The sequence below is a fragment of the Pezoporus flaviventris genome, unplaced genomic scaffold, assembly GCF_033815535.1.
Source record: "Pezoporus flaviventris isolate CSIRO_AGI_PZ_B2104156 unplaced genomic scaffold, CSIRO_AGI_Pfla_v1 ptg000047l, whole genome shotgun sequence".
NCBI lineage: Eukaryota > Metazoa > Chordata > Aves > Psittaciformes > Psittacidae > Pezoporus > Pezoporus flaviventris.
In genome coordinates, this window is record NW_026892595.1 from 14317568 (window position 1) to 14329803 (window position 12236).

At 44.5% G+C, this 12236-nt stretch overlaps 1 protein-coding gene across 13 annotated transcripts in view; it reads left to right on the plus strand.

The window, feature by feature from the left end:
* Positions 1-413: 413 nt before the first annotated feature.
* ADAM22 (ADAM metallopeptidase domain 22) overlaps positions 414-12236 on the plus strand; it is a 131219-nt gene continuing 119396 nt past the window's right edge. For all 13 annotated transcript variants that reach the window (XM_061468402.1, XM_061468404.1, XM_061468405.1 and 10 more), the window contains exons 1-2: positions 414-885; positions 1037-1176. In XM_061468402.1, coding sequence (XP_061324386.1) covers positions 828-885; positions 1037-1176 — 198 coding nt within the window. In that variant the 5' untranslated portion in view covers positions 414-827. The remainder of the gene's footprint in view (positions 886-1036; positions 1177-12236) is intronic.

The window sequence follows — 12236 nt, forward strand, 5'->3', positions numbered from 1 at the left end:
TTCCCGGTAGGTGGGGGTGTGGAATTGGGTTGCAGCTGCCACCATCCCTCTGCCGAGGGGGAGCAGCCCTCGGGTGACGAGGAGCGGCGTCGCGGGGCTCCGTGACACTTCTGCCGCTTGCTGCGGCCTCTGGCTTAGTCCCGGAGAGCGTGCTGTACGTTGAAATGGACCGTTCTGCTTTGTGATGCCTTTCAACTCCCCTCAACTGTTAGTCCAGTGCAGAAAGCGGGGGGGGGTGGGAGGGAGGGAGTGGAAATTTAAGAAAGGAAGAAAAAAGGTCATAGGGAAGGCAGCTGAGGTTTGATAGAAAAGGGACACGTATAGGAGGAGATGGGCTGGCCGCGGAAGCCCATCAGAGGGGACCGGCGGCAGTGCCGGGTGGGGGGGGACGCACAGGCTTCGGCTGCCGCTGCAGAGAGCCCCCGCCTACCGCAGCAGGACGGGCTGGCCGCGGATGCACGCTGTGCCGCGGGGGCTCCCTTCGCCCCAGGGCAGGGCGGTTACCAGAGCAGGCGGTACCGGGGCTGCCCCACGGGGCGGCGGCGGCCGCTCTGAGGCGCTCCCCTGGCTGTGGGGCTTCCTCTCCTCTCTCGCACCGGTCCTTCTCTGCCGGCTAAGCGACTACATTTCCCAGCACTTCCCTCTTCCGAGGGGAGCCTCGCTGGCTCTCGTCATCTCTCTCCCTCGCAGGGGGCTCGGCGCGGTGGGGCGGAGCTCGGCAGCCCCGAACCCACGGCCCCGCAGCCCCCCCCCCGCTCCCCGCCACACTCCCCGTGCAGGCGCGGAGCTCGGCGGCGGCGTTGTCGAGCGGGGCGGCGGGCAGCGCCATGCAGGCGGCCGCCTGCCTCTTTTCTTTGGTGCTCTGCGCCCTGCCCGCTGCTCCAGGTGAGTCTCGGCGGCGGAGCAGCGCCTGGCCCTGGGACTGGGACGGCGGGGAGCAGGGATGCTGCGCCCGGGGTTGCTGCGGAGCTCCCGCTCCAGCCTGAGCTCCGAGGGCGAGGGCGCAGCTGGTGACGGGTGCCTTTCCCCTTCCCAGGAGGAGCTGGGCGGCGGGGTGAGAGCCGCTTCGCGGAGCGGGAGAGCATCAGGCCCCTGCGGCTGGTCGGAGAGGGCGGCGGCGGGGGGCGGCGGCCGGCACTGAGTACGCGAGTGCGGAGCGGCGCGGCGCGGACGCAGGTAGGCGCCGGGCGGGGGGACCGCGGCCTGTCAGCCGGGTGGGGGCCCCTGCAGCAGTGCGGTGTGTGCCCGCAGCCCTCCCCCGAGCGATGCTTGTTTGAAAGCGTTGCTGGGTGAGATGCGCGGCTCCCTTCCCTGCAGGAGCATCGGGAATGCCAGCCCTCCAGCAGCAGCGCACGCGTTACTTAAAGGGGCCCCCGACCCCGCTCCTTCCCTTCCCCGGCGGGTGCTTGGCTGCCGAGCCCGCAGCCCGCGGCGGCCGGAGGGCTAGGGGGCCACGGGAGGAAAGTTGCGGTGCCTTTGCGGCAGCTGGAAGCGAAACGCTGCGGCTTCATTTCGGTTTCTGTCTGAAGCGTGGGTAGGGAGGGTGAGCGTTCTGGGGACTCGGATGTGCTTTTATAAATAGAAATCGGAAATCGGCAGGGAATTGCTTGAAATATAACGTGAGAACTTATGTAGGAATTGAACTTACATATTGCTGCCCAAGCCGGCTATGGTTTCTGATTTCTGTCATATGAAGACCAATCCCTGTAGCTTTTAGCAAATAGTTCCCCCAGTTTGTATTAAAACACAGTGATTTTCATCTTGATCACTGAGCATCGTATTTGAGGTGGCACATGGCTGTTATATCTAAAGGAGAAAAAAAACCCCTATTGATTCTGTCCTGTTACATATGGAGAACATAAAGTCTGTGCATGTGAGGTAACTGCTGACATCCATGAGTCTCTGTTTCCTCCTTTTTCTATTGACTACTGTTCATTTAAGGAACAAAATAGCTGGAAAAAATTGTCTCAGATTTCTTTAATGTAATCCATAAAGCTTACATTCATTTTGTGTACTTAAATAATAAAGTCTCTTTGTAGCATATTTATTTGCCTCTGTATGTAACATTCTATGGAGAAGTTTTTGAGACGCAAAGACCGTATTTACAGTACAATAAAATGGGATTCTAAAAGTTCCAAACGGGTGCTTTGCTTTAAAAAAGAACAAAAAAACGAATCAGCATTTCAGGGTTATTTGAAGACCTTTGGGCACTCACAAGTTCAAACACTTTGTAACATGTCTGTTTAAAAAACAGTAATGATTGCATTTGAATCTAGTATTAGGATTCAGACCCTGGTCTTACAGAATGAACTGTTAATTAATGGGTTTTGTTTTTCTGAATGTGTCAGCTTCTGTTCACTAGCTCTGATGTTCCTAAAAATGTTGAGGTCATCCTCGTTGAGTTCTTAGTATGAACGTTACTCCAACCAGAAAAAATGTAACACTTGTGGGTTAAAAAGGGTTAGTGCATTTACCTCACAACAGCCTCCATGCTAAAATGAGCTTGAATGCGTAAGGCTCTATGTGCATTTACAACTTTTCCACCTGATCAGAAAGTTTCTCTCTGATACTTCAGATATCCACAGCCTCTCCCATGGTATCTGACGGTTGTCAGCCGCTGAAGGATGCAGTAGCTTTGGTAGACACCAGAGTGCTCATCAAAGTTATGGACTGAGTTAACTCTTACGGTTGCTTTTGCGTGGCTAGTAAAGTCACATGAAGTATAAACATGTGGTGTGCTGGATTCTGCTCACACATGAAGAGACACCCATGCCTGCCCTGAAGAGTTAACAGTCCAAGATCAGCAACATATAAAGGGCAGGGAAACAGATGTGCCCTCTCAGTAAGACTTTCACATGTATTAGTTTGTTTTATGACTAAATATGCTCTGACTGTCTCCATGCCCTATTCTATCCTTTGCTAGCAGTCTTTGGACAGCTGAGTATCAGAACAACTGATCTCAAGTAGAGATTTCAAACCAAAGCTAATGGCTTTGTGGATTAGTTTAGGGAGGGTGCTTCTTGGAGGAGGTTGAAGCATTCAGGGAGGCTCCCTGATGGTTCAAGGACAAGCAGCTGTGTCTAGAAGAGCAAAGATACCTGGATGGGATGGCACAGTCAGAGGACTAGGCAGTGAGGCTCTAGCTGTTGAATTTATGTAAAACAATGTAATTGTGTTTTGAATTGTATAAAGATAAAAGGAGAGAGAGATAAGCCGGAGAGAAGAAAGTCACATTAAGTCGGATCTTATTCCTTTAATTCCTGGATGAAAGCTTTAGCTGCAGAAAGGGCAGAAGTTATACAAGAGGGATGCAAGCCTTAGTTTGGGATTGCACAAAGGGAAATGAAGACGGACATTCAGGAGAACACAGAAGCAGAGCATGGCCTTTGCAGATCTGCAGCCTGCAGAACAGGCTTACAGTGGAGTCGAGCCAGAGGAGCATAATGCAAGAAAAGGAGGTGAAATAAGGTAATTGAAGGCAAAAATGTCTGGGAAGTGATGGTTGGCAGATTTATAAAAGTTTATGTGTTTTTTTTCCAGCGTTTGTTGAGGTTTTTCTTTAGCAACCTCCTTTGTTTTCTTCATTTGTTTAGTTTTGTTAGTTTTTTTTTTTTTTTGGTGGGGGGAAGGAGGCATTGCTGTAACTGTTGAGTGACTTCTCTACATGCATGTTTTACTATTAAATAATGAAAAAATAGTCCATGTACTCATCTAGAAACCCAGAATGTAATTGCTTAAGAAACAAAATTGATGTGCTCACTGTTGTAGTTGTCCAAGATTGCTGGACTTCAGAGCAAAGCACAAGGCAAATGTTGTAGTCTATTATATATTCATGCCATTAATGTTTTAACGTACATTATATAGTGGACGCTGTAGAATTCATGTGACTTTGGGTTTCTACTTTTGATTCCATCGTGTTATAGAGTCACTACCAGTATCCATGACATTCCTGTATTTCAATTTCTCTGTTCCCCAAAGAGGGACTATTAGCAGCTGCACAGCACTTAATCTAAAGAGTAATCAAGAGAAGATATATCTGAGAATATGCTAATATTGTCATGAATGCAATTCAAGATCTTAGCAATGGACACCGAATTTACTGTTGCATAAGTAAGCCTATTAGAAGATGAAGGTTCTTTATGGCAGGAGCATTCAGTGAAGGCTAAGCTAAGTTTTTTTGTGTTTAAATGAAAGTTCCTACTGTGGACATTTCTAAGGAACCTTTCAACTCCATGCCTTGAGCTGTATTTTGGTATTGTAAGAAACATACAGGAAATCACAAGTGTTTTAATACTCTCCTTTAGTCAATACTGTGCAGGCATGTTCTCCATTGAAATGTGGGCCTGCATAAGAGTTCCTGCCTACTGCCTGTAATTGTTCTTCCATCTCTGAAGGAGAGCAAAATAAAACACAAGGTATGCGTTTCCAAACTTGAGTTTGTACTCTACATCAGTACCTGATTTGGAGGACTTTTTTCTTAATAATTTTCAATGGGTGAAGTGTTTTGGTTGTGAAGGTGAGATTGATTTTCTAGCCGGAGATTAGAGTATCAGACCTCCACATGCCTTCCTTCAACCCTAAGTGTAAATTAATAGGGATCTTGCTCTCAGCTGGAGACTACCACTCAACACCAGCACATAAGGGTCCCAGTTCTTCTTGAGGCCAGCACTTTGTGGTCATGGCAAGAGGTCTGCACACATGATCTGAGGGACAGCATTGTTCTTCTTGTGGCTTTAATTATGTTATCCTTCTTTTTATGTATTTCTAGAGGCTAATATAGAAATTTGTGAGATTTGCTATGATTTTCAGTGTGAACAAGGTCCTGACTCTGTAAGCTGCTATGGATGTAGATTCACACGTCTCTGCTGGCTGTGCAAAACATTCATAGCGTAGCAGCTTCTGCTTAACAACCTGTTTTTTTTGCTTGCTGGTTGCCAGTTGTCCGGAAGGTTCACTGTATTCCTTATGAGTGATTAGAAGGACTGACCTGGTTGTAGGGAGGGAGCATGGTGTGAAGGGGCTCCAGGACTGGAAGGAGTTGTGTTGTTTGCAGTCCAGAGTGACTCAGTCATTTTCAGCAGTCTTTATTTGTCTTATGCAGTTTGTATTTCTGAACTATTGGTGACCAAATGATACAATTCTATACATCAGTTTGGAAGCGTGGCTTACAGATTGCTTAAATAACTTCTTATTGCTAATAATCAATTGCAGGGAAGCTCTGCTCTGTCATGCTGAGCTTGCACAGCTCTGCTCACACTTGCAGCTGAAATCTTCATTACTTATTCAGGTGTTGCCTAGTCTTTGCTATTGGATTCTCTAATGTCTTGGCCTCTTGCTCTAGTCTTTGAACAGGATATCCTGATTCTCTGCAGGTGCTTCTGAAACTTCTGACTTTGTTTAAAACATTCTCACTTTCTGGTCTGATGCTGTCAACTTCTGTTGATGTTATAAGTTCCTGTGTTCAGTAGCTCAAACCATCAGTAGTTTTTTTGTTGTTTAAAAATGAGTTCTGACTGTTGAGGGGCTTATGAAACATCTCTAGACTTTGGGACTGATGGATGGTGACTGTTGGAAAGAGAAGTGTCATGAGAATTTGCCCAGTTTTAAGAATGCTTTTCTGCCCACTTAATCAAATTACTGCTGCCTCTTGGAGAAAGTTAGGCACAATTTTCCACCAGCCTGTCACAAAACCAAAGAGGGAGGATGCTAAACTGTGATTGAGGCTATAGCAAGTAATAACATACATTTGGTTTACTGCCAGGTTTGGTTTTCTTCCTACCTTGTTGCCTCTTTTCCCTCTTTCCTTAAGGTTTATAAGGCATTAGACAAAATGTGTGTGGTACTTTATGTTCAGGGTATGCAGTTCTGCAGTATTCATGTAAGGATCAGATACTCACCAACCTAGCAATATTTTATGAATTGTGAACGACAGTTAAAATATCAGTACTGTTGATGCAGGTCCTGCCTTCCTGAAGAGGGAAGAAAAGTGCTTAAAGCCAAACACAGCTGTAGACTGCTGCATGATGCCAGGGCATTGAGAGTGCCTTTTGATTTCTGATGTAGGACGCACTTTCAGATGCACCTTTTTTATAAGATACATATATATTCATAGTGTGTTTTGGTATTTTATAGGCAAAGACTATTTCCCATTTCCCATTTATCCTTCTTTGCAAGCTCGTTTCAGGGGAAGCTTTTCCCTACTTGATAATGAGATGTTATGACAGTAAATGCATGTGTCCAAAAAAATCATTGTCGTGGTTTAAGCCCAGCCAGCAGTCAGTGTGTTATCAACATTGTTCTCAGACTAAATCCAAAACACAGCACTGTACCAGCTACTAGGAGGAAATTTAACTCTATCCTAGCCAAAACCAGGGCAGTCATCCAGCCAAAAACCTCTGATAGCTGCTGCTTCAGAGTTCGTGTTGCAGAAATACTGCACTGGGACTCAGGTTTTACTGTGTTGGGACTCAGGTTTTACTGTATCAGGACTCAGGCTTTGAGGTGGATTAAAAGACATAGGTGTCTTTGAAAATCCTAGTCAGGGTAAAAGGGCTGCGTGGGAAATCTTTGTTTTGTGTTATCTTCTCTTGCTTATGCCTTAGCAGAGCTGAAAAGAGAGATGTTCCAAAAGCTAAGACATAATCTCATAAAGCAGGCTTATATACTGTCATGGATTATTTTAAAGGCTCAGATCTAGCAATCCTTATAGAAAGTATTTTTCCTAACATTTGCTTGTTGCCATGATCAGTGTAGTAACCACAAAGTCTGATAGAAAAGTCCTTTCTGTCTCTGGAAATCAATAAATCTGTATTCACTCCTGATGTGTTGGTGCCCTGAGTGCAGGACTAAACTGAACAGTCTACCTGCCACCGTTTCACTGAGGATTACCTGTTTTGGGACCACTGCTGTGGCTCATGAGGCAGAAGTATGTCATTTTCCATGTAATGTCATGATAAATTTTGCTGGGATTTACCCTAATTATGGAGGAACTATGTATGAAGTTAACATTCATTCTAAAATGTTTGCTGCAAGAACATTATGGGTGCATGTGTTACAGTGTCATGGTAGATCTGGTACTGGATTATTCTTCTGGTGCTCTAGGTCCCTTTTGTGGTCTGTCCTGTAACCATATCAGTCTTTAAGTGACTCAAGACTAACAACTTTTCTTAGGACTCTCCTTGTTAAAACATTATTGCAGTTATTCTGTCAAACACTCCTTAAAGGTCAGTTAAACTCTGTAAAACTCTCAAAGCTAGTTCTTTTGGCTAACGCTGTCTCAGAGCTTTTCTCTTCCCAATCAGCTCTGCTGAGGTTTGTGGTTCTTCCACTTACTGTGGCCATCTCCTGCCACATTTCTCTCCCTTGAGAGGATGGGGATCCTTGCCTCTGGCTCTATGGGTTTGAGCCAAAGCTGCTTATCATCTTTGATAGACCGCCCTTCTGCTCCAGTGGAGTTTAGCTCACTGGGTTGTTAGATGACTTTGGTTGCCAGCCCACGTCTGTTCTCTGAGTCTGGATAACTATGGATGTGTAGGGTGAAGTCCAGTATTATCAGAGGATCAAGCCCACTGCTCTTGGACACAGGATTGTGGTGTCTTCCTACACAGTATCTCTTTCTCACTCATGTACTGATACGGTTAACCTTTATTTGGTTACTAAATATTTTTTTTTTCAGTATTGTATTTTCCAGAAATAGTGTAATTATTGGCTTCTTGCATATTAAACAAAACTGTTACATTTAACATCTCCAGGAATCACTGTGACTCCCATCCTGTCATTCTAGTTTTGACTTCATTATTTTAAGCTACATTAAATTTGCTATGATTGTGGAAAACTTGCAGACAAGAAAGCCTTTTGAGCCCTTCTAGTCATCATCTTCCCTTTGGCTTGCCAGTGGCCTCCTGGGTAGTGTATGGATATGGTGTTCTGAGGAGAGGCTTTGGGGTGTGTAAGGGATCACAGAGACCTGCCAGATGAAGTTTTGCTCTTAATATCCACAGATGCTCCCTAATAGCACTCCTCTGAAGCCATTGCAGTATTTGCATTAGTCTGAGGAGGAGAAATCATTGCTGCAGGGATGAACTGTGCTGTGGCAGCTGTGCTGACCCACAGACAAACATGGAACCATGTCTCTCTCCTCAGACACAGGCATTTTCAGGGCAGAGGAGACCTTTGCACAATAAAGATTACCTCTTTGGCAGCTTTTTAATACTTCAGTGGGAAGGCTCCTCTTTCTTTCCAGAAACTATTGTGTGCATGCTGAGCAGCAAAGGTGACTGAAGAGCTGCATGGGAGAGCTGAGGACATGGGCTGGATGCGTTCTGGGTGTGCACTTCCATGATGTGGGCTGGCTGGTAGGGTAAGTTCAGGTGGAAAGACAATGTCACCTGAAATTAAAGACATGATTATGTAGAAATCAAAGAAAGTGTCAAATGATGTAGGGCTCTTTAACTGTTGAGTTACTAGGAGTCCAACTTGAAAATTGGATTCAGTTAAAGAATGGTAAGAAGCATGGCATTGCTGCTGGGTGTTTGCCATCAGAAGTGAAATGTGGTGATTTCTATGGTAATTTTAGCTCTAATTTGTCTGCCTACACCAAATTCAATTTACAATTTTATTTTTTTTTTCAAATGAAATTAATGTTACCAGACCAGAAAACTGTAGCAAGTGACCATGCTTTAGAAAAGGCATATTCCAGAATAATAACTAATGCAAGGTTTAGAAAAAGTTGTGTGGGTAAATGCCTTTCAACAGTGCCTTGATTCTGAGTGTGATGTATGTGGGCATGAAGGCTACAGCCCTGACTTACAGCTCAAAAATTGCCCAGAAAAACAGCAGTATGCAGGAACACGGTCTGTTTCAGAAATGTCTCCTCAGAGTATTTCAGCCCCTGAAATTCTGTGGGAATGAAAAAAATCCATCAGCTCTTTCAAAAAATATATACAGTGAAAACGTTGATTCATTTTGATCTCCTAGACTGTGTCAAGAGGAAAAGTAGTTATGAACTATGCTTTTCTGGACCTTTTCAACTTTAAACAGGACTTTGATACTTGAATGTAGAGGGTGAGTCATTTAAAAAGTATTATCTGTGGAGTTGATTAAGCAATGTATTGGCATGCTTGGGATTCTGCAAGTTTTGTCAAGCTCTTCTTAGCCCTTGGTGCTGACAGAATGTTAGTAAACTTTCTGCTGTTGCCTGAGAACCATTTATGGGAAAAGTTAGACATGTTGGTAGGATCTAGGTGTCAAAGAGTGCTTGTTGCTTCCAGTGGGAAGAGCTAATCTTTTGGTCAGCTTTCTTCTGCATACAAACTAAATGTAAGACCAATTGAAAATGCTTGGAATATGTCATTACATTGCTGAAAAATGTTTTGGTCACTGATACTTGTATGAAGGAGAAAAGTTAGTGTGCACTCTTTTCATTATAGAACCACAGAATGGTTTGGGCTGGAAAGGAGCTTAAAGCTCATCCAGTTCTAGCCCCTCTGCCATCAGCAGGGACACCTTCCACTAGACCAGATTGCTCAAGCCCTGTCCAACCTGACCTTGAACACTGCCAGGGATGAGGCACCTACCACCTCTCTGGGCAACCTGTTCCTTGCCTCCCTCATAGTGAAGAATTTCTTCCTAGTACGTAATCTAAATCCCCACTCTTTCAGTTTAAAGCCATTCCCTCTTGTCATGTCACTACATGCCCTTGTAAAAAGACCCTCCCCAGGTTTCCTGTAGGCACCCTTTAGGTATTAGAAGACTGTTGTAAGGTCTGCTTTGTTTCTAGTGTAAAGGTGGCATTAATGGAGAGTTTTTCCAGATTCCTCTGATAGTGGAACTCTGTTCCTTCATTTCTGGAGCCTACAGGAGCTGCTGGAAAGAGGGCCTTTTTCTAAACATCAGTGATTCCCTTCAGATATTGGAACACATGCAGGTAAAAGTGACCTCAAGGCACCATCTGCCTTGGTGAGGAAAATGCCTTCACTCCTCTTGACTGTTAGATGCAGTGAGCTTTCCTTCATGCCTAAATAGTGACTTTGAGACAATAGTTCTTTCTACAGCCTAGTGACACAGCAATCCAGATGGATTAATCCTCAAGTTCTGCCTATGGCGTGTGTGTTGCTGCCCTTGTTTTGTGTTTTCTGCCCTGGCAGATGCATTGTGCATTGGTTGTTTGCCTCTCACACTGCAGCTGTGCATGAGTAGTGGCTCATTTGAGTTCTGCCAACTCGAAACTGCCAGGCATCCTTGGCAGAGGGGGTGTTTCACTGAAGAGAGATTTTCCTTGTTTGAATCCTTTCGCTCTGACCTCATGCTTCTTCCTAAGGAAGTAGGTTCACCAATCTGGTTGTACAGTCAAGTCCTGTAGTATCTAGTGAGACAGGTGGAACTATGTTCTGCAGCACTCTACTGCTGTTGTATCTAGTGGTGTTCTTCATGTTGTATCTGACTTTGGGTAGGTGCAGAGGGTAGTAGAAACTGTGGTGTCCGTGTGTCACAGGGTGAGTCTCTGCTCTGCTCCCTGTCTTGGTGTTAGAAGTGTGATCTCCGGCAGTCACCAACGTTTTCGAATGAATTAGGGCAGGAAAACATTCTGAATGTTACAAGTTTTCGTTCATGGCTTTACTTTGTTTCCTTTTGGCAACCCAGTGCTTCATTAGTGACGCTTGTAATACCCTCTTTGGTCTTACTTATCCTAGCCACTAGTCCTTGCTGAAGAACCTTGTCAAATGTGTTTTAAAAACATGAGGTTGAGCAGTCACCAATTTTTCTGGTTTTGCCCCAGTAGTGATATATTTAAGACGTCTTGCACATGAGTTAGATGTGACCTCTTATGCATGGATCTTTGCTTCCTTTTCAGAAAAAGGAAAGAAAAGAAGAAAAGGAGTATGGTTTCCCCACGGTTCTTGCAGTTCTTCCGTTCTCTGGGATACAAAGTCTTCCATAACAACAGAAGTTACAGTAAAAAGTTTCATAGGAAATCAGAAATTACAACTAAAATTTTCTCAAAGTCAGATTAGTGTCAGCCTCTATACATAAAAGCATAGCAAGTATAAGATCCGATACCACAGGGTTTTTCTGGTGCTGAAAGCCAGTGTTAGGCTTCCTCTTGAGAAGCAGCATCTTGCCCATTCAGTTACTTAGGTTTATCCTTTTAGATCTATGAGATCAAATGGTAGTTCATGCTGAATTTGCTAGGAGTGACAGCCCGATAGTTTTCCCGTCTTCACTGCTTCACCATTTAACCTTGGGTGAATTTTTGAAGAAAGATGAAGTGGAGGCAAGGAAGGAGAGCAAGAAGAGACATTTCCAGGGGAAAATAGGAATAATTTTTTCTTAGTTTGTTGTAACTGTTCTGAGGTGCTCATGATTTTGGAGTGCTGAGTGGAGATGTGTGAGCATATATAGCCAAGTCCATCAGTGCTCGGCATCACACCTCTGCAAGACCTCAGACGGATCCCTGCTGCTCTCCAAGCACTGGATGTGCAGTAGTGACACCTGTGTAATACAATCAGTTTGTGCTCAGGACTGCTTTATCCACTGGTGCTGTTCTCTCATCCCTATTTCTGGAGACCTCTTTTACTTTACCATATTGACTGAATTCAAATAACCTCTGATTTCAAGCCCACAAATAAATAATAAAAGTGTGGTTTCTTTTTATTTTTTTTTTTTTTTTTGAGAAGAATAATTACTGCCATCTTAGAGGTACAAATAGTCCTTGCTTCTGACTCATTGAGTTCATTGATACTACGATGTTTATGCAGAGAAAGGCTATTTTAGGTCATGTTTACGACTTTGTCAGGATCTTCATCTGCTGAGAGTTGGCAGAACCCCACCAAAGTGAACTGGACCATGATACTGTGCTCTGGCTGTTGGTGTTTAACCCTCCCTCTGTCACACCCTCATTTGGCGTGGGGAGCAGATATGTGATCCAGCATTCAGAAACGAACGCAGACCTCTTGAAATGTTTCTTAATTCTAGCTTTCCCTCAGAATAAATGACTTACTGAAGGTACTCCAAAAAGGCAGGTGTAACAGCCTTTTCAACAAACCATGATTCTATTCTGCAGCTCCCCTGCCCCAAAAATTGAAAAAAGCCCCATAGATGTTTAGCTTTCTGCAAGGGTAAAAAGAGAGAGCTTGCAAGAAGAATGACAAATAATGACAATTAATATAGTAAATGAGTGCCTATAAATATTTTGAGAATGCTAGGGAAAGTAAAAGAGAGGTTTTGCAGTTCTTTAA